General features: G+C 41.2%; 4 protein-coding genes and 1 long non-coding RNA gene across 5 annotated transcripts; 2 read left to right on the top strand and 3 right to left on the bottom strand.

Annotated features, from left to right (window-relative positions):
- Positions 1-1,465: 1,465 nt before the first annotated feature.
- On the bottom strand, positions 1,466-2,887 carry LOC120419717 (transmembrane protein 182-like). The gene is made up of 2 exons (XM_039582504.2): positions 2,690-2,887; positions 1,466-2,552 (listed from the first exon to the last, which is right to left on the bottom strand). The coding sequence occupies exons 1-2, from the start codon at positions 2,826-2,828 to the stop codon at positions 2,014-2,016; spliced, it is 678 nt and encodes a 225-aa protein (XP_039438438.1). The 5' UTR covers positions 2,829-2,887; the 3' UTR covers positions 1,466-2,013.
- A 142-nt stretch (positions 2,888-3,029) lies between these two features.
- LOC120419716 (very-long-chain (3R)-3-hydroxyacyl-CoA dehydratase hpo-8-like) lies at positions 3,030-3,972 on the top strand. The gene is made up of 3 exons (XM_039582503.2): positions 3,030-3,168; positions 3,227-3,347; positions 3,405-3,972. Exons 1-3 carry the CDS (start codon positions 3,092-3,094, stop codon positions 3,900-3,902), a joined length of 696 nt encoding a protein of 231 aa, XP_039438437.1. The 5' UTR covers positions 3,030-3,091; the 3' UTR covers positions 3,903-3,972.
- Positions 3,973-4,886: 914 nt separating this feature from the next.
- LOC120419718 (very-long-chain (3R)-3-hydroxyacyl-CoA dehydratase 2-like) lies at positions 4,887-6,075 on the top strand. Its single transcript, XM_039582506.2, has 3 exons — positions 4,887-5,103; positions 5,163-5,283; positions 5,363-6,075. The coding sequence occupies exons 1-3, from the start codon at positions 5,033-5,035 to the stop codon at positions 5,867-5,869; spliced, it is 699 nt and encodes a 232-aa protein (XP_039438440.1). The 5' UTR covers positions 4,887-5,032; the 3' UTR covers positions 5,870-6,075.
- A 7,835-nt stretch (positions 6,076-13,910) lies between these two features.
- Positions 13,911-15,019, bottom strand: LOC120419715 (60S ribosomal protein L30). Its single transcript, XM_039582502.2, has 4 exons — positions 14,913-15,019; positions 14,772-14,820; positions 14,549-14,694; positions 13,911-14,263 (listed from the first exon to the last, which is right to left on the bottom strand). The coding sequence occupies exons 2-4, from the start codon at positions 14,790-14,792 to the stop codon at positions 14,077-14,079; spliced, it is 354 nt and encodes a 117-aa protein (XP_039438436.1). The 5' UTR covers positions 14,793-14,820; positions 14,913-15,019; the 3' UTR covers positions 13,911-14,076.
- A 426-nt stretch (positions 15,020-15,445) lies between these two features.
- On the bottom strand, positions 15,446-16,331 carry LOC128093528 (uncharacterized). The gene is made up of 2 exons (XR_008212565.1): positions 15,730-16,331; positions 15,446-15,671 (listed from the first exon to the last, which is right to left on the bottom strand). It is a non-coding gene; the product is annotated as an uncharacterized LOC128093528 (long non-coding RNA).
- Between the last annotated feature and the right edge of the window lie 5,179 nt (positions 16,332-21,510).

Below are 21,510 nucleotides of genomic sequence, written 5' to 3'. Positions count from 1 at the left end.
ACTCCAGAAATATCTTCTTCTCTTTTTAAAGTTTTAAAACTGAAATAATTGGACCCGTATTTTTTGCCATTCCAGTCACCTACGCTATATTGGCATTTTAGTAAATTTTTCGCAAAAACCACATTTTTTAAATGATCATAACTCCACGCCATTGCCACCGATTTAGCCCTGTTGGACGCAAATGATCAGATAGATTTTTAAGGAAAACTATTTTAAAGTTTCAAAAATCTAGCTTGACATTTGAAATGGTCGTATGAATTCTTTAAATGCTTTCGGACTCGGGACCAAAAGGCCTATGTTTGAAAATATGTGTAACCGTATTTGGTTTGGAATTTTACATAGCCTATCAAAAAATGGTGAAGTTGTATAAACAGGATTCTGAAACACGGTTTTTTGAAAATAAAAACTGTTTTTTTACGCGGAGCGTGCATAAACTAGAAAATGACGAAATAGGTGAAAAATATAGTCCGGATATAGTTTTCAAACAGATAATTAGATACGTCTGCAAAAAGTACATAAATATCACTTAAGGGGTTACACACATGTAAACCGTAAAAAATGTCAGAGGTTGGTATGAGCACACATTCAAACTTTTTTTCGAATCTTTTTACAGGGCATTAAAATTTACATTTTTATCTATTAACAAAATTAATATGAAGACATTTGGATGTACCATTGCCGAGATATAGCTATTTTAAGTTAGCAGTTTAAAAAAACGGGTTCCACTATATCTCAACACTGCTTTGACCAAATCGGCCAAATCAAATGAAAATATTTCTACATTTTTCATATAAGAAATCGACAGTTTTTGATTTTTGTATTTTTTAAGAAAGTAAAATTTCAAAATCGGACTTCGTCATGCACACAGGATATGTCTTGAGAGCCTTCACCCCAAATTTCAGCCTATTTGGTCCATCCCATCTCGAAATACCGTAGCACTCGTAAATCAACTTGGTGTTTACAGAAAAACGTTCATAAAGTTTGACAGTTCGCTCTGCGCATGGCAAAATTGTGATCGTATCTTACTCAGTTCAGTCACAAAATATCTTCATTAAACTTTCAGAAGTTATTGAAAATCATCTGGCCGGGAACCGTGGTAAAGGGGTAAGCGTGATTGCCTCTCACCCAGTCGGCCTGGGTTCGATCCCAGATGGTCCCGGCGGCATTTTTCGAGACGAGATTTGTCTGACCAAGCCTTCCGTCGGACGGGGAAGTAAATGTTGGCCCCGGTCTAACCTAGAAGGTTAGGTCGTTAGCTCAATCCAGGTGTAGGAGTCGTCTCCCTGGGTCCTGCCTCGGTGGAGTCGCTGGTAGGCAGTTGGACTAACAATCCAAAGGTCGTCAGTTCGAATCCAGGCGTGGATGGAAGCTTAGGTGTAAAAAGAGGTTTGCAATTGCCTCAACATTCAAGCCTTCGGACACCTAGTTTCGAGTAGGAATCTCGCAATCGAGAACACCAAGGCAATGCTGTAGAGCGAATATATTTTTTTTTTTTCTAAAAACTAAGCTTGCATTTTATGTTTGAATATGTATCAAAATTATGAAATATAGAAATACATTTTTCGGAAAATGTTCAAAAGACATATTTTTGAACTATTCATGTTTAATTGTGCTCCAGGCGAAACTTATTTAGGGATATCGTGGAGATTTTCCCTTGTCCCCTTAAAAAAGTGAAGCATCCACTCTTTTCGTCTTCCAAATCATTTTCCTTGACTCTGGTGCACGGTGGAGCGGCCAGTAATGGACGGCTGCCATGGTGCTAAGCAGAACCAACTCGTATTTTGTGTTATTTAAAAACTTTTTATTTCGTTAAAGATAAAAATTTGCATCAAAATACATTGATCGTGACCCTCACGCACGATCCGGACGGAATGTGAAGCGTTATCTCTGTCTCTATAGCTTAACCTAATCGCATAAATCTAGTTTGATATTCATTCGTTCCTTCGTCGCTGAGAATTGCGCATCTCCTAGTCTAAAATCTAAAACCTAAAAAAAATACTCGCTCTCCCCCGCTTAGATATCGGTGTGACCTCCACGGTACTTCCGCTCGTCCATGGTGTACGCGGCCATCTCGCCGTTGGCAATGTTGTTCAGCCGGCGGTAGGTGGCCCGTCGCGCTTCCACGATGAACAGGATCCCGGCCGGGAAGAGCGCAAACACGCCGACAACGCCGAGCGCGAATGCCCACCCCATGCCGTTGTGCTCCCAGTTGGGCATCCAGTCGCGGCTATCTCCGTAACATCCGAACGTTAGGACGGCTATGAGGCCGCAGATGGCACCGACGACCATGGTCGTGCCGTTCGTCAGCAGCAGCATGATGTAGCGATCGTTGTCCTTGGAGCAAACCAGGAAGAGGAGCGTCATGAGGATTCCGAGCAGGAGAAGGGTGAAGCATAGCGTAAAGAAGAACTGAACCGCTATGAAGAACCCGGGGAGGATGTAATCGTGCAGGATGTAGTACTCCTCTTCGAAGATCCACATGCATCCGGAGAAGCGGGTGTCGTAGAACCGGTGGATGTCCTGGAAGTCGTTCAAACAGAGCTCCCACAGGCCTAAAATAAGAAGCATTAAAGTTTGTTTACGCTCGATGACAGATCGCAGTAGTCGCGTCCGAGACTAATCGAATTCACTCGAGTGACACACCCCACCCTGGAGTCCCAACCAAAGCTCAGCAAGCCTCGGAACCTACCCAGATTGTGAAACTTGGGATTCTCCAGCCGGCCATCGGTCTGCAGCCAGTACGGGGACACGAACGCGATCAGGATAAACAGGAACGCGACCGCCGTAAAGCCGACGGCAAATTTGCCAGTCCTGGTGCTCGCTCCCATCTTGACGTGACTTCGGATTTCGACTGACTGCGTGAGTAAGCTGAACGAGTTCGGCGAATGAACGCTGTGGGTTCATTTCGAAACGTCAACGTTGGCAGCCCTGGCATGTTTTGGTTGTGTTGTTTTTGTTATGCAAGTTCGTTCACTATTTTGAAGCCGGCGAACGATTTCGTTCGAAGGAGGAAAAGTGCTCTCATTAGGTATTCATAAATTAAACTGCAACTCATTTTTGCTTGCTCGTGCTGCCGAGTGCAGTTGCAATCATGGCTGATCGAAAGAAGGAGCAAAGTGCGGCTGTCAAGCTGTACTTGATCCTCTACAACTTAGCACAGTTTCTCGGGTAATTTCGCGAGGCAATTGAAGGGTTGCAACTCAACTAAACAAGCTTGTTTTTGCAGGTGGTTCTACATCTTCGTCCAGTTTGTGCTGCACTTCTTCGTCGAAAGCAAACCCAGAGAAGCCCTGTGGGCTCGAGTCGGTTCGGCGGTGTACTTTTTCCAAGTGATTTCATTCCTCGAGGTGAGCGATCAATTGAACTTTGAACCGCGATAAATCACTAACACAATCTTATCGCAGTTCTTCCACGCTCTGTTCCGGCTCGTCCCAAGTAATGCACTCATCACGCTGGCGCAAGTTTTCGGACGCAGCATGGTGGTGGTGGCGGCCATCGATGCGACCCCCACTGGCAAGCTGTCCCCGGGCGTTCCGCTGTGCGTGTTCTGCTGGAGTCTGGCGGAAACCATCCGGTACAGCTACTACTTGATGCACCTGGCGCTGGCGCGGGTTCCACGCTTCATGACCTGGCTCCGGTACACCATGTTCATTCCGCTGTACCCGGGCGGATTTATCGGCGAGCTGTTGAGCGTTTACTGGGCCCAGGACTACATCGGCAGCACGGACATGTGGAGCGTGGCGATGCCGAATCGCTACAATTTTACCTTCTCGTTCTACTACTTCACCTGGATCATGGCGCTCGGCTATCTGCCGCTCTTTCCGCAGATGTACCTGCACATGTTTGGCCAGCGCAGGAAGGCACTTGGTGGCGGTGCCGAACGTCACGCCAAGGTCAAGTGACTGCCGCTGAGCGGCGGGGATTTGAGCGGGCGATTAAATAATGTTTGAATGATACGCTTTTGGTTTGAAATCAGTTGGTGTCATTTGTGCCGAAAATTCTTAGAATTGTCTACAAAAAAAAAATAATACAATTCTTACAAACCTTTTTTTTTTGCAGGGCTGAAATCATCTGTTTGTTCAAGCTAGGCCATCATCTGCAAAGAAGGACGCTTTCACAAAACCATTATCCTAGAACCAAAGATGTAAATCTCGCTAGAAAGCTGCCTCACAAACTACTCAATTTCCGTTGAAGTGAAAACGGAAGCGATCAAGTAGACACTGCGTGCCAACAGAACTGAGTTGTGTCATAAGTTGAATAAACCTTGAAGTTATCGGATGTTTCTGCTCATCCAACAGGAGGTTATGGGTTCAGCAACGCGTTAATATGTCCGATCGTAACATCAGAATCGAGCGGCTGGTCGGAAGCTGCGATCATGTAAGCACAGCGTATCAACAATGCCGTTGTGTGATTAGTGAAATAAACCTAGAAATTATCAGACGTCTTTCTTAATCATCAAGAGGCTATGAGCCCAAGCCCAAGCCCAATGAAAATGTCAGATCGGAATCGAGCACCTTGTTTTGGCCGGAAGAGTTGTGTTGTTTGAAGGCTGCCCATTCAAGCCCATCTCAAAGACTTGCTGGTAACCGTCAAATCGATTGGTTTCTATGAGGTACTTGAATCTGAAGTCAGTAATTGGGATGTAAATCATTTGGAATCGCCTGAAATTATACACCAAAAAAAAATTCATTCCAAATGAACTTTATCGAGTTCATCCTCACCTTTTTGACAGCTTTCCTTTATCATCTTCTCCACTTGCCACACTCACAACTTTCCCCCTGGGCTTCTCTTCTCCCCTTCTTATTTACATTTCAAATGAACCTCTGACTGGTTCCACTGATTGCTGCTGTTGTTGCCCCTGTCCCGACCACATTCAGTAGTAAGTGTTTTGTGTGCACGCAAGCAGACTTGCTCGTCGTCGCCTACTTCTCTCTACGACCGCTTTGGAGTTACGTTGCATATTTTCCGTAGGGTTTTTTGTCCACCCGACAGGGTCAAAAGTCGTCTCGCGATTACGTAAGGCTATCCGGAAATGGCCCCCAAGGAACCGTCCGCGCTGACCAAGCTGTACCTGATCCTGTACAACGGAGCCCAGGTTGCGGGGTGAGTTTGGCGATGACTTCCAGATTTGTTTGATGGTCATTCATTGGGGTTTTCCGTAGATGGTCGTACATGCTGTACCAGCTGGTCGGGTACTACACGTTCGACAAGGGTAGCGGCAAGACCCTGTGGGAGTACCTGGGTACGACCGTGCAAATCTTCCAAAATGCCGCAGTGCTTGAGGTGAGAGCGTCGAAAAACTTTCTCTTTTTTACAACTGTGCGTAATGGTTCATCACCCTCTTCATCTTCTTTTCGGGCAGATTCTCCACGCAGCGACCCGCATCGTTCCGTCCAATCCGGTCATCACCACCTTCCAGGTACTGTCCCGCGTGATGGTGGTGTGCGGCGTCGTGATGGCCACCCCCACCGGCAAGACCTCCCCGGGACTCCCGCTAGCCCTGCTGGCCTGGTCCGTCACCGAGATCATCCGGTACGGCTATTACGCGCTCAACCTGGTCGACGCCGTGCCCAAGCTGCTCGTGTTCCTCCGCTACACGACCTTCATCGCGCTCTACCCAATCGGGGTGACCGGCGAGCTGCTCTGCTTCTACTGGGCCCAGAGCTTCGTGCGCGAGTCCAAACAGTGGAGCATCGAAATGCCCAACGCGGCCAACTTTACCTTCTCCTACTTTTACTTCCTGTGGACCGTGATGGCGCTGTACATTCCGCTCTTCCCCCAGATGTACCTGCACATGTTTGCCCAGCGGCGGAAGATCCTCGGAGGTGGCGGCGCCAAGAAGGACACCGACAAGCAGAAGGTCAAATAATCGCACACAGGCGCGAACATTCCCAGATTTCAATGTCGGTTCAGGGGTTCCAAAAGGTTAAGGGTTACACTTCATTATTGTTTGCTCAAATGTTTCTAACCTTGCAGTGAGGAGGTTGCTTTATTTATTCTCAAACGCATGACTGTGGCGTTACTTCGTCACACTTCAATAAAAACAACGTTCGTCCAGAGAAACACAAACTTAAACCTAACTTTTTATTCATTTCTCACCATGCTTATTGCACCGAAGGAGCGAAAAAAAAATCAAATACGCTTTAATGGAGAAGGTTCCCCCGAAGGTCAACTTGCGGTTAGTTGGTTGGTTGTACAAATTTGAATTAAATTAACCTGGCCCCACTCGCTCCCCTCTTTTTCTTTTGGCATATCCGCACCTTTTCAGCAAAATTTTCTTTTTTTTCTAATAGATAGCAAACTCGGCGGATGAGAACGAAAATCACGACATTGGCGAAGTGAAGGTTCAAACTGAGCTGTAGTTTTGTGTAAATTAAGTTAGGATAACGCTAAAATAGTAATCAAGACTTGAATGGAGATTTTTAATTTAATTTAGCAACGGTTAATGGTATTATAAATAAAGAAGACAGATCTTGAATGAATTGCAGTTCTTTTCGGTCAAACATGATTAAATCATCGTTTTTGGCATAGGGAAAATTCGAAAATTCTCATATCTTTTATTCATCCAATTTGGTGATTTTCACTGTTTAAGGATTTGTTTTGGTAAATCTTTTGATAGAAACTGGCTTATTCAGATCCTGTTAACCAGCGTATAATAGTTGATATAAAAAATGTGAAGAAAAAAAACATTCCAAAATCGAAAAAAAAAATCATGGTGAATATTGCACTCGATTTCCAATTTTTCGACTGACAATCGAGATTCCCAATGGAAATATTACGATCGCTAAAATTTGAAAATTCAAAAATGTAAATATTTGAAAAAAAAAAACAAAAATTCTAAAAATTTTAATCTGAAAAAATAAAAATTCATTAATTTAATTACATAATTCGAAATTATGAATATTTCTTTTTTTTAAACAAATTTATTGCTTAATTTCTATCTTCTTAAAATTGTTTAATACTATTGTTAAAATTGTTTAATATTATATTATATAATTTTTGAGTTTATTCAAATATTTAAAAAAAAAATAAAAAAATAAATATTTTATATCTTAAATCTTTAAAAAAAACTGAAGTGTTTAAAATTTTTAAATAAAAAAATTTTTGTTTCATTTAAAAAAAAATCCTGGATTGAGATTTCTGATCAAAATACAGTCCATACTCGATTATCCGAAGTGAAATTTTGCCAAGGCCTTCGGATAATCGAGTCTGGACTCTACACAATCGTTTAAATTTAAAAATTCAAATAAAATTAAAGCGCTTAAAAATTAAAATTTTGAAATTCCAACACATGTTTCGGAAATTACGGATATTTCGTTTTTTTTTTATTTCAAAATTTAATGCTGAATTTTTAAATTTTTCAATATATTTTTTTTTAAATTTTTAAGACTGTTAAAATATATGAATTTTTTTAATTCGAAAATAAAATCTTTTTTAATATTTAAAACATTAAATTATTAAAAAAATTTCCTTGTTTTTTTTTAATATTTTAGGAAATTAAAAAAACGGAATTTTTGAAATAAAAAAAGTTATTTTTTAAATTGTTTGAATTGTTTAAAAAAATTATAAAAAAAAAGTTTTTTGCGCTTTTTTCCAAATTCATACTTGTTGTCCGAATTCAAGTTCAATTTGCGGACTGTATTTTTGCACTATTCCGGCGGACTTGGGGAACCACTTGGGAGGGTCGGATTATCGCAAGCAACACCGATTAAAACACTCGAGTTTCTCTACTACATCTATTTAGCAACTAATTTTAAAACTAAAGATCTTCTTCCGAGAAAACTCGCGATCCGCGGCGGCGACCTCCGTCCGATCACTTCGGCTGCTTGCGGCAAACTTGTCCCAGCTTCTCGCACGATCGCGCTAACTTGTTTGTTGCGCGCCAAAAAACTCTCCACACGCGGGTGCGTTCGTTGCGTCGTTCTCTCCTTCTCTCTCGTTCTCGCACCGTCGTCAACGGCGCGCGGTTGCCAGCTTTGTCGTCGATCGCAGTAGCCGTGGGGTTGGACACTGCTCACTCGTAAAATTTTATTCGGGCTGACAGCTTTCGGCCCGAACATCCTCCCCACCGGAAGCGGCGTTGTACAGGATCAGCCGCTTCAAAACATCGCGACGTGTCCGCAAGTCAACGACTCGGACTATGTCGCCCAGATCCAGGTTAGTGTGCGTTCTTATCTCAAGTCTTGGGCTGGCCGCCTTGGCGGCAAGCTTCCAGTGTTGCTCTGTCCGCCCTTTCTTGACCTTCTTCTTGCAGGTGAGGCCGCACCGCTCGACGAATGCGTAGATGCGCCCCAGTTCTCGGGAAGACATCAAAACGTTCTTGACCAGCCGGTATAGAAAGGGGACAAGCAGCTCACTCCGTGCAGTTGTTTTGACCGTCTTCGGCACCAGCTTCAAATTCAGTTCTGCGGAGCTCTCCGGGATGACTGATTTTACGTACCTGCACGCTCCGTATGTGTGCTTCAACGCGGCGGCGTACTTGTGCACCTCGTCAGCAGCGGCGTTCGCAGTCACCACCCTACGCGGCACTCGAAGCTTGTCGAGGTCCCGAATCGCATCCAGGAAGTCTTCCTTCACCACCTCTTCTGGTATCTCTTGAATCCATCCAATCTCCTTTTTCCAGACAAGCTTCCTCACCAACCTTTCGCTGATGAACACCGGCGCAGTCAATCTCGCCGGGTCCGAGATGCTCGAGACGAGCGAGAGCACCTTCGATTTCGTTTGCCGCCCGCCTCGTACAGGTGGCAGCGTCGCGAAAAGTAGTTCGTCCGCTGTGGGCTTCCACAGCAGACCCAGAGCCTTGATCACCTCCTTGGTTCCAGTTCCTTCAACGCAGACCAGCTCCTCGCGATTGGCTTCCAGAATGGTCTCCAAGAGTTCCGAACATTCCGACGACCAATTGTGCAACTCGAATCCACCTGTCTTGCACAGTTGGATTAGCTGCGATTCTTTGATCGTTTGCGAGATGCCGTCGGAGGCGAACACTGCGTTGTCGACTTTCAAATCCTCTTCGATGATCTTGGCTGCTTCTTCGAGATGTAACTCACACTCACGTTGTTCGTTACACACCTTCACATCACTTTCGCTTGCTTCCAGGTTCAAGTTTTCCAGTATGGCCATGTGCGAGTGAACCACTGCTGCTGTTTCTTCTTCATCGCACACGCCACCGACGACCCAGCCTAACTGAGTCTCGCGTAGCATTGGCAGGTGCTCCGACAGCTGGACCTCTCCGGGCAACAGCAGCTTCAGGAACAACTGATTACCCAGCAGTAGATCCACCTTTCCTGGCTGATGGAAAGACGGGTCCGCAAGTTGTACTCCAGGCGGCAGCTCCCAGTTGCGGACGTTCACTGCAGATGTGGGAAGGTCGGCCGTGACCCTCTCCGTTACCAAGCACTTGACGTTGGCGCTGAAGCTGGAGTACCTCGAACGTAGTTGGACCACGCTGCCAGTTGAAGCGTGGGTTTTCGTGTTGTCGATTCCTGCCACTGTGACGTTGGACGGAAACTGATTCAGGCCCAGCGACTCCACCATGGACCTCGAGATCAGGTTGGCTTGTGACGCACTGTCCAATAAAACTCTGCAGGGGTGGGCCTTGTTGTTTCTATCCATTATGTCCACCACAGCCGTGAGAAGCAGCACTTGTTGAGTTGGCGTCTCGTTGTGGCAACTGGCGGTTGTCAGTGGAGAGCTGAGCTGCTTCTTCAGGTTGGACCTCCGAAGCTTGTTCCGGTGGCACTTGAGTTACCTTCCGTTCCGGCCTTGGACTTCCTTCCGAGTGAAGCAGACTGTGGTGACGTAGTTTGCACTTCGAGCAGGTTCCAGGTGAAGTGCACTTCTTGCTGGGGTGTCCCCTCTTGAGACAGTTGAAGCACAGGTTGTGCTCCCGAACCTTGACCAGTTTCTGCTCCATTGGAAGCTCTTTGAACTCCGGGCAGGCGTGGTTCTTGTGGCCATTGCCACAGATGTCGCATCTGTCTTCCGATGTGGTCTCGTACTCGGACGTGGAAACGGCGTACGACTTCTGGGTCGACTTGACGACCGGCTTGGGCTGGACCGTTGGCTGCTTCTGGTTAAGGTCTTCGCAGCGTTCCAAGACGAAGCACTGGGCCTTCAGGAACTGCAGCATCTTGTCGTACTTGGGCAGGTCACAGTTCTTGACTTCTGATTCCCAGAGTCTCCGAGTGTCCTTGTCCAGCGCTGCGCCGAGCAGATGGACCACGATCAGCTCCGATACTCCCGTGAACTCTTGTCCCAGGAACTTCAAACTCTCGACGTGCCTTGTGCACTCATCCACCAGGCCTCTCAGCTCGACGTGGTCCTCGTTGGTCATCTTCGACAGGTTCAGCAAACCGTGGATGTGCCGATCGATCGTGTGACGCTTGTTGCCGTACTTTTCCTCCAGAATCTCCCAAGCATGGGCGTAGTTGCCCTCGCTGATTGTCTTCGCGTCGATCGACCCAACTGCACCCCCCACCAGCGCGTGTTCCAGATGGTAGAGCTTCACTGCTGGCGGATCGGGCGCCTTGTCGACCACTTCCTTGAACAGGACCTTGAACTTCGGCCAACTTTCGTAGCGGCCGTCGAACGAGGGGATTGGCATTCTCAAGGGCTGGTGAACAATGACAGGGGGTTGAGGGGCTTGTGGGGGTGCAGTTGCGTTCAAGGTTGCGTTTGCCCTTGTGGCATTGAACCCGAGCAACTGCTCTTCGAGCATGAGGGCCACTTTGTCATGGAGGTCGTCAAATTCTTCGTAATGCTTGTCAGCCTGCTTACGACCCTCCATGTCGACCATGGCCAGGATGGATTCGTGGTTAAACATGTACTCCTTCTGAGCGGTTTCCAACTTTTTCATGTAGACATGAACTTGCGGCTCGCTTAGCTGGCGAACTTCCGCAGTCTCCGTGGGGCGAATAGCTTTGAGTATCTTTGTCACCTTACCTTTGGCCAGGCCTCGGCGGTGGACGAGCGTCTCGATCTCCATCTTGATCTTCTCCTGCAACTTCCGCTTCTTCTTCTCCTTCTTTACTACAGGAGTCGAGGATGTGGCTGAATTTCCGAACTCAGCGCTTCCAGGTGATGTTGCAGGAGCTTCCGCGGAACTTTTCGGCATTCGAGGGACCCCAACAATCGAGCCTTTTGCCCGAACCTAACACGGAAATCCACCAAGTTGGAAATCACGGTGCTAGGGGGAAACAATGGCGTCCTCTTGGCCGACACTACACTTCTCTTCCGGTCCCGCTTCTGGAACCTTCCACTTGTTCTTCTTCTGGAACTTTTTTCCACTCAAGAACGTTCTGGACGCAAGATGGCGTCGCTTCTTTTTTCGCCAAGATGGCGGCTTTTTCACTTGGTCGCGGCGTTCACTTTTTTCGCACTTTTCGCGAACTTGTCCACTTGCCGCGATACAAACGACCCTCCGCCTTTGTCCTGGGCACTACCCCGCACTTCCGGTTCACCAGATCCGGCTCGTTTGGACCATGTCCGAATTCGAGTTCAATTTGTGGACTGTATTTTTGCACTATTCCGGCGGACTTGGGGAACCACTTGGGAGGGTCGGATTATCGCAAGCAACACCGATTAAAACACTCGAGTTTCTCTACTACATCTATTTAGCAACTAATTTTAAAACTAAAGATCTTCTTCCGAGAAAACTCGCGATCCGCGGCGGCGACCTCCGTCCGATCACTTCGGCTGCTTGCGGCAAACTTGTCCCAGCTTCTCGCACGATCGCGCTAACTTGTTTGTTGCGCGCCAAAAAACTCTCCACACGCGGGTGCGTTCGTTGCGTCGTTCTCTCCTTCTCTCTCGTTCTCGCACCGTCGTCAACGGCGCGCGGTTGCCAGCTTTGTCGTCGATCGCAGTAGCCGTGGGGTTGGACACTGCTCACTCGTAAAATTTTATTCGGGCTGACAGCTTTCGGCCCGAACACTTGTTTTAAACTTTATTTCAATTTTTAAAATCTCCACGAGTGCTTGGAAAATTACGAAAACAGCAGATAGGCAAAAGATAATAAGGCTGGTACAAAGTCAAAGTCGGTATTATTTCAAAAAAGCGCAATCCGCTGAAAACAATTCAAAACGCATTACCCTGCGTTTAGAATCATTTTTAGCATGTTTAGGTTTATTCAAAAATCTTTTGAACTTTTGAAAATTTTCGATGTACGGTACCGCAAACATTTTATTTTTCGCTAAAATTTTTATTTTCGCCAAATCTTAAATTTTTTGAAAACTAATGATTGCAAAACAACTGAACTAGTGTAAAATGCATTTTAAAACACTTTTTGCATTCAATTGTTGAGACTATGGCTTGTTATTTCAATTTTATTTTTTCGCCCAAATCCGAAGCCAGAAGTTAGAAGTCAGAAGCAAGAAGCCAGAAGTCAGAAGCCAGAAGCCAGAAGTCAGAAGTCTGAAGCCAGTAGTCAGAAGTCAAAAGCAAGAAGCCAGAAGTCAGAAGCCAGAAGTCAGAAGTCAGAAGCAAGAAGCCAGAAGCCAGAAGTCAGAAGCCAGAAGTCAGAAATCAGAAGCCAGAAGTCAGAAGCCAGAAGTCAGAAGCCAGAAGTCAGAAATCAGAAGCCAGAAGCCAGAAGCCAGAAGTCAGAAGCCAGAAGTCATAAGAGTTTTTGTTTTGGTACTTTATTTACAATTTCAAAAAAAGGATCATTAACTTTTTTTTCATGGAATTTGAAGACAAATTTACCCTTCTTTTCGTTAGATTTGAAGGTATACAAAGGAGTATTTTTTCCGCGAACTATGAACTTTTCTGAGATCATCCTTTTTTATAAGATTTTAATAAAGAAGGGTTAAATTTTTAATAGAACCATGGCATTCATAGTGATTTACCCTTCTTTTTTGAAAAGATTTGAAGTTTAGAATATTAGAAAATTTGAGGATTTGAATAAACCAAAAAGACAAGGTAAAGGTTCATTACCATAAAAAATAACCCTTACCTTGAAAAAAAAATAAAAATAAACAGACAACAACAACCTTTTGCAAGTTTAGGTTCAGTTCATTTGTGGAGAATGGCATTTCGGAAAATGGTCATTTCTGCGGTTTGGGATTTGTAAATGTGTTAAAAGCGTGGTTAAAAGCCGTTGAAGCTAAAAATCAGATTTTCATACAAACTCTGGAAAAGAAGGGTATTTATACTCGACAAAAACTAGTTTTAAAAATAAACTTTGAAACTTGAAGTATTGTTGAGATTTCAATTATTTTTCAAAGATAATTGTTTATGTTTCTAGTCTGAATCAAAATAATAAGCTTCCATTTTTTGAAGTACTTTTTTAGGAATTTGTTGTTAAGTGCCAATAGCTCGATTTTTTTTTCATTTTAGTTTTTTTGGTTGATATTGACTCTTCATATAAAGCGTTTTTTGTTTGAAATAATTCTTTAGATAAGAAATGTCTATTATTTGAGCTTTCTGGAAAAACGGGAAAATGTCGGGAATTTGAAAATGGGATTTGAGCGGTCACCCAGGAAAATCCCTTCGCAAGATGTAACGATGCAACATTGCTTCTTTTTACATAGGGAATGGACATGGACACAGTTTCATCCAAATCAAAAAAAATACTAAGAAAAAACACTCAGCCGCAAAATTGGTCTTTTTCCCTAATTTTGTTCTCTAATTCATCTGGAATGATCATCTAAAGCAAGAACTAAAGTCCTGATTATCAAAACTGACTGTGTACGATTTGTAGCAAAATATTATCTACAAGAGATCCAACTAATTGCTGGATGAAGACAGATTACTATTACATGGAATCTCTTAATTTAATCAAATTCTAGTATGCAAAAAGTGGTTAAAATTTTCAAAATTCACTGATATTTATTCCTTTCTCGTTTTAAACAGCTACCTACATTGCAAGTTCCTAGAGGAATTTCGGATTTTTCTCAACAACAACCGCCATATTTTCGGGAAAGAAAGATCTCTGGTTGGTTTCAAGTGATCTTACAGATTATTAATGCTCTTTTTTAGTTTACACATTTCAAAGGTGTTCTTGAACTGTTTCTTGCGCAACATTTACACACATTTATTGAATATCAATAAACGAAAAGGAAAAGTGGTCCCGCCCTCTTACTGGGTACCAGCGGCCTGGGCCTCCGGCAGGGTACGGATGATGTCCGAATCTCCAGCATCGGTGATGGACAGGGTGCACACGCGGAAGTACTTGCCGCAGGCCGTGCCCAGCTCGATGTTGTTGCCGTTGTAGTGGTGCACGCCGGTCTTGGCCAGCATCGCGTAGTACTCAATCTCGGACTTCCTGTTGTTGTTTTTAAAGTAGGTGGGGGAAAGAACCAAAAAGGGTTAGCGACAGCCAACTTACCGGATCCGTCCTTTTGCAACCTTGGAACCACACGCACCATCCCCGACGACGACGCCGACCACGAGAGAGATTACTCCATAGCCATTCCCGGAGAGAAAAAGCATCCGGAACGGAACACATACTTCTCAGTGGCGCGCTCGAAGGGCTACTCCATATGTGGTTCCAAAAGCGGACATGTTCCGGGCGGAAAGACTACTTCTCAGTAATCGTCGGACACTTTACCTGAGATGGGGCGTATTGTTGGCGATGATGATCAGCTTGGCCTTGCCCTGGCGCAGGGTCTTCAGGGTTTGCTTGTATCCGAGGCAGTACTTGCCGGATTTCATGACCAGCGCCAGACGGGCGTTGATGCTATCCAAAGCCTTTTTCTGTTGGGGGACAAGAAAGAAAACACAAAAATGTTAGAACTCCACGTGCAATTTTGACGAGTTTCAAGTTAACCAACCTGCTTCTTGGCGGTAACCATTTTGCTGGATTTACACGATTCGGAGCAACTGAAAGGACACAAAAGTTGAACAAATTAATTAAAATTCATTAAATTTTCAAAGCAAATCAAAATTTAATTTTGCCACACGCGCAAACTTACGTCTGAACTTGTCAAGGACCGGATGATGAAAAGATCGGTCGACGGCGTGCCGATTGCCAACTTGACGCGACGAAATCCCGGAGAGCGAAGAGAGAAACGTCAAAGGACGTCAAGCTGTCAAAAGTATCGAAAGCCCATGCAGCAAAATTAAATCGCCGCCTATGCTTTATGCACGCAAAATTCAGATAACACAGATCTGTGTAAAATTTGACACAGATTGCCCAAAACCTGGAATACACAGAATCTGTGTAAAAGCCTTGTACACAGATCTGTGTTCAGCCGTTGTCTGTCAAATCTGTGTAATTTTATAAAAGCAATCTGTGTAAAATTTTACACAGATCTGAGTAAAATTTTTCACAGATCTGGGTAAAATATAACACAGAAATGGTTAAAAATATATATTTTAAGCCAGCGATCTGTGTAAAATTTTACACAGATCTGGGTAAATTTTTACACAGATCTGGGTAAAATTCCACCCCGATTTTTCCCCTGCAAACCTGTTTTCTTTCATAAAACGGATGAAAAAACGAAAATAAACAAAAACAATGAAACTTATTTATTCAATCTTGAGGCAGCGAATCCTTCCTTGGCCGTGGGAACCGGAGCAGCGAATCCTTTCTTGGTCGCGGGAACCGGGGCAGTGAATCGCCGGAAGATCACGAATCAGGTTGTTGTTTCGGCTGGCGCTTCCTTGCCGGAGGACTTTCTGGTCCGAATCTGGCCGAGACGTTCGAAGAAGTTGGGTAGTGCACGAGCGATCTAAAAAAAAAACAAGAATTAGATTTAATCTAACAAAGTTTATCAAAAAGAAACCTACCGCAAACGCTGGCCTTCCTTGGTCGCGGGAACCGAGGCAGCGAATCCTTCCTTGGCCGCGGGAACCGGAGCAGCGAATTCTTTCTTGGTCGCGGAAACCGGAGCAGCGAATCTTCGGAATCGGCGGAAGATCACGAATCAGGTTACTGTTTCGGCTGGCGCTTCCTTGCTGGAGGGCTTTCTAGTCCGAATCTGTAGCGACGATGGCCAGGAAATCTCGAAATCTCAAAACTGGTGTTCTTGCCGGAGGAGTTGGAAGTTTGGTTCACTCTTTTACAGTACTCGCGAAGATATGCTAAACGAACAAAAAAGTTAGGTTATGGAATTAGTTTATACTAAATCTGGTGAAATTTGTTGTAAAACTATGTTTTCTACTAAGAAATCTACAGTCATGATAAAACCATGTTTGAAATTAAGATTTATAGAAAAACTCAGTTAATAATCGCAAAAAAAATCTATGAAAAAACGACCGAAAAATTTTCAACCTTTTCAGCTTAGCAGAAGTGCGGGAAATGAACGACAGTGACGCCAACCCTATTTTACACAGATTTAGAAGAGACGCTGTTCAAAAATCTGTGTAATATTTTACACAGAACTGTGTCAGGAAACTACACAGATTTTGAAAGCTAGAACTTATCGTCAAGCTGTGTATTTTTTTTACACAGATCTGTGTTATCCAGATTTTGCGTGTGACGTTTCGTGTACACACACTAGCGCACCATTTGATTTTGCTGGCCGGACAAAATTTAACCTCACTTTTTTTCGTGTACATACACGCAATACATACGCACGTAGATTGCTCTATGTTGAGTACACGACTATTTGAGCGGCATCAATTTTTGAGTAAAAGTTACCTAATTTTCGAACATTAAAAAATCGGGATTTATTGAGTTCGTTTGTACCGTTATTTACAACCTCGATTATTATCCGCGCACCACCAAACCGAAGTGCGCATCTCTTCCGTTGAGCGAAAAAATCTGTTGCGCCGTACAAAAGTTGAGTGGTTTGTCGTAAGCGTGTACATCAGCCTGTGGCGCAACAGGCTTTGACAGGTTGCGCTCGTTTTTTGATTCCTGTCTGCCTTCACAATATCTATGTTAAAGCTGTACATGCAATCTAAAAATCTAAAAATCTAAAAATCTAAAAATCTAAAAATCTAAAAATCTAAAAATCTAAAAATCTAAAAATCTAAAAATCTAAAAATCTAAAAATCTAAAAATCTAAAAATCTAAAAATCTAAAAATCTAAAAATCTAAAAATCTAAAAATCTAAAAATCTAAAAATCTAAAAATCTAAAAATCTAAAAATCTAAAAATCTAAAAATCTAAAAATCTAAAAATCTAAAAATCTAAAAATCTAAAAATCTAAAAATCTAAAAATCTAAAAATCTAAAAATCTAAAAATCTAAAAATCTAACAATCCAAAAATCTAAAAATCTAAAAATCTTACATTCTAAAAATCGAAAAATCGAAAAATCTTAGAACTTAAAAATCTAAAAATCTAAAAATCTAAAAATATAAAAATCTAAAAATCTAAAAATCTAAAAATCTAAAAATCTAAAAATCTAAAAATCTAAAAATCTAAAAATCTAAAAATCTAAAAATCTATAAATCTAAAAATCTAAAAATCTAAAAATCTAAAAATCTAAAAATCTAAAAATATAAAAATCTAAAAATCTAAAAATCTAAAAATCTAAAAATCTAAAAATCTAAAAATCTAAAAATCTAAAAATCTAAAAATTTAAAAATCTAAAAATCTAAAAATCTATAAATCTAAAAATCTAAAAATCCAAAAATCTAAAAAATCTCAAAATCTTCAAATCTAAAAATCTAAAAATCTAAAAATCAAAAAATCAAAAAGTCAAACAAATAAAAAAATCAAAAAATCAAAAAATCAAAACATCAAAAAATCTAAAAATCTAGAAATCTAAAAATCTAAAAATATAAAAATCTTAAAATCTTAAAATCTTAAAATCTTGAAATCTTAAAATCTTAAAATCTTAAAATCTCAAAATCTAAAAATCTTAAAAACCTGAAAATCTTAAATACCAAAATTTAAAAATCCAAAAATCAGCAAATCTAAAAATTTAAAATCTGAAAACTGAATAATCTAAAAATTTGAAATTCTATAACTCTTAAAAATCTAAAAAATCCTAAAAAACATAAATCTCAAATCTAAAAATCTTTAAATTCTAAAATTGAATTATAAATAATTTATAATTTTCAAAATCTTGGAAATACAAATCTGAAATTATAAAAATCTTAAAACCAAAAAATATAAAAATCTTTATATATATCTGAAAATCTAAAAATGTAAATCATAAAGCTTAAAAATTCACGAAATTTATATTCAAATGGTAAATTTCCAATCATAAAACACTTAAAACATAAAAGCCTTAAAATAAAAGAAATTTAAAATCTTAAAACCAAATTAACCATTCTCGAATTGAAAAATCATAACAATCTGAAATCTACCGATGGAAATATTTTCAAAGTATTTTTCCCTCGGCTCTGGTCGGGGTCGAGGGGGGTCAAAAAAATACACTTCTGAGTAATTCTCGCTGAAAGTGGACCACTATTTACACAAGGTGCTCAAAAATCAAAAGCAATGTACTTTTCCAATAGCCCCCACCAAGCTATGAAAGAAACCATGTTTGGTTGGTTGAATTTGTCCTCACCTCGGCGCCACGAAGCTAAAACATTTTTTTTAATTGGTAATTTTTTGACTTAGGTGCGTCTACAAAATTGCTAATAACTTTGCAAAACTTCAACGAACCCTTGATGTTTAGGGGTGTTTTGGAAAGGAAATGAGCAGAGCTTTCGAATGCACTTGTCAGAAAAATACCGTTCCATACATTTTTTAGCCATAAAACAACAATGTATTTTTAAAAGTCATTTTTGAAGGCCGGCGCCCCGCTTTATCGAAAAACTGACAAATCCATTCGAAAGCTGAGACAATTCAACATAAAGGACCAATAAATCTAAGGTGTATGTTCCTCCTATCTTTTTTAATCTAATTTTGATTCTGCGAGCGCAGCGCTCCGTTCGTATTTCGGGCGCCCAAAATGTTGCATTAGCTTGCCCCAATTTAAGGTTTTGTCAAACAATATAGGTGCTCACTTTTTAAATGATAGTTTATTATCCAAGGATCAAGATGCACTATCGATAATTGACCAATATTTAAGTTTTTGGGTTCTGCCAGGCAATTTAATGTCGAAAAGTTGTTTTTGTTTACTTTTTTTGTTGTTAAATGCTTATTTACAATTGGGTGGATATTTTTACAGTAAAACTAATGAATGTAGCATGTAGGAAATTTCAACACGAACATTTTTCTCGAGGAGAAAACGTTATTTCGATACTCCAACGCAAAGATATTTGAGTTTTAGTGAGAAAAAAAAGTGCCAATTTTACAAATTTCTCAGAATTATTGGCCTATTATTTACATTCGGCATATGTTTTGGAACCCAAAGTATGGTTTCTTACAGTTATTTAGGTCGCTGAATTCGGATCTGCAATCGAATTTCAGATAAACAGTGAAATTTCGAGCCATCTTTTGCTCACCTTTAATTGATATTTTACTCACGGATTTTTTATGGAGGATGTTTTTTTCAAGTTCTGATTGTTTTGAGAATGTCAGAAAACCTCGTTTTGTGATTTGGCTGGTTTCAATGTAAACTCAAAAATAAATGAAAACTTTAGATTTTTTAGGATTTTTTTTTATGATTTTGTGGAACGATTGTATAAGTCCAAATTGACAGTCATTAATTAATGACGATTTCCATAACTTTGCAAGAAATAGAAAAATTTAGGCGTGGCTCAAATATCACTGTTCACTGTTTATCTGAAATTTGATTGCAGATCCGAATTCAGCGACCTAAATAACTGTAAGAAACCATACTTTGGGTTCCAAAACATATGCCGAATGTAAATAATAGGCCAATAATTCTGAGAAATTTGTAAAATTGGCACTTTTTTCTCACTAAAACTCAAATATCTTTGCGTTGGAGTATCGAAATAACGTTTTCTCCTCGAGAAAAATGTTCGTGGTGAAATTTCCTACATGCTATATTCATTAGTTTTACTGTAAAAATGTCCACCCAATTGTAAATAAGCATTTAACAACAAAAAAAGTAAACAAAAACAACTTTTCGACATTAAATTGCCTGGCAGAACCCAAAAACTTAAATATTGATCAATTATCGATAGTGCATCTTGATCCTTGGATAATAAACTATCATTTAAAAAGTGAGCACCTATATTGTTTGACAAAACCTTAAATTGGGGCAAGCTAATGCAACATTTTGGGCGCCCGAAATACGAACGGAGCGCTGCGCTCGCAGAATCAAAATTAGATTAAAAAAGATAGGAGGAACATACACCTTAGATTTATTGGTCCTTTATGTGAAATTGTCTCAGCTTTCGAATGGATTTGTCAGTTTTTCGATAAAGCGGGGCGCCGGCCTTCAAAAATGACTTTTAAAAATACATTGTTGTTTTATGGCTAAAAAATGTATGGAACGGTATTTTTCTGACAAGTGCATTCGAAAGCTCTGCTCATTTCCTTTCCAAAACACCCCTAAACATCAAGGGTTCGTTGAAGTTTTGCAAAGTTATTAGCAATTTTGTAGACGCGCCTAAGTCAAAAAATTACCAATTAAAAAAAAATGTTTTAGCTTCGTGGCGCCGAGGTGAGGACAAATTCAACCAACCAAACATGGTTTCTTTCATAGCTTGGTGGGGGCTATTGGAAAAGTACATTGCTTTTGATTTTTGAGCACCTTGTGTAAATAGTGGTCCACTTTCAGCGAGAATTACTCTTCTATAGAGTTTTATTTGAAAAGGTCCTACAAACATATTAATCCCATCGTTTCATTGTGCTGAATGACATATTTTTGAAAACTCTATCAGCATTTATATATTATGATTAAAATCTAGAATTTAAATTGAAAAGATCCTGTATGCTATAAAAACAATAGTATTCCCTTTATTGTAAAAGACCTCGTAAAAGACCTTATTGGACCTTTTCAAATAAAACTCTAGAAATATTTAATTCTTTTACAGTCCAGACTCGATTATCCAAAGGCCTCGAAAAATTTTACTTCGGATAATCGAAAAAAGAAAAAAAAAAACATAATTTTTAAGGCGATCAACCATTCAAATTTGATTAAAATGGGGCCGCAGAACTCGAATTTGATGTTGAAAGTAAAAAAAAAAAACATGGGATAAAATCTAGGACTGAATTTCTACACAAACCTACGGATAATCGAACTTCGGATAATCGAAACTTCAGATAATCGAGTCTGGATTGTGCACTGAAACCCCGATGGTTTGACACCAATTGTTGTCAAACGAACGGGGTCACTTTTTAGTTTACAGAGAGCTCACACATACTACAGATCGTTTGATTTTATAGTAAGTGTGAGTCCCGTTTAAAAAGTGACAGTTCGTCACTTTTTAGTTTGTCATTGTCAAACCAACGGGGCACAAACTAAAAAATATCAAACGAAAAAGTGACCAACCACCGGGGCTTGTACAATATAACCAAATTTTGACCAACTTTATACAAGAGTGTTTAACTTTTGCTGCAGAGGCCACATTATCGTCGATACTTTTGACACCCCAATCTGTCAAAACTCCCGCTGCCAACCTAACCAAAACAAACGGCTTTTTTTTCCGCCGTCATCGTTCCATCCCTCTCCGGCAACCGGCCACAAACCACGCAAGAAAGCCGCCGCCATATTGTGTGTGTCGCAGTCCGTCTCTTTCGCTCGTGTGCCCACTCT

The sequence above is a fragment of the Culex pipiens genome, chromosome 3 (genome assembly GCF_016801865.2).
Source record: "Culex pipiens pallens isolate TS chromosome 3, TS_CPP_V2, whole genome shotgun sequence".
Taxonomy (NCBI): domain Eukaryota; kingdom Metazoa; phylum Arthropoda; class Insecta; order Diptera; family Culicidae; genus Culex; species Culex pipiens.
The sequence above is the reverse complement of the archived record's forward strand: the minus strand, read 5'-3'. Positions and strand labels throughout refer to the sequence as shown.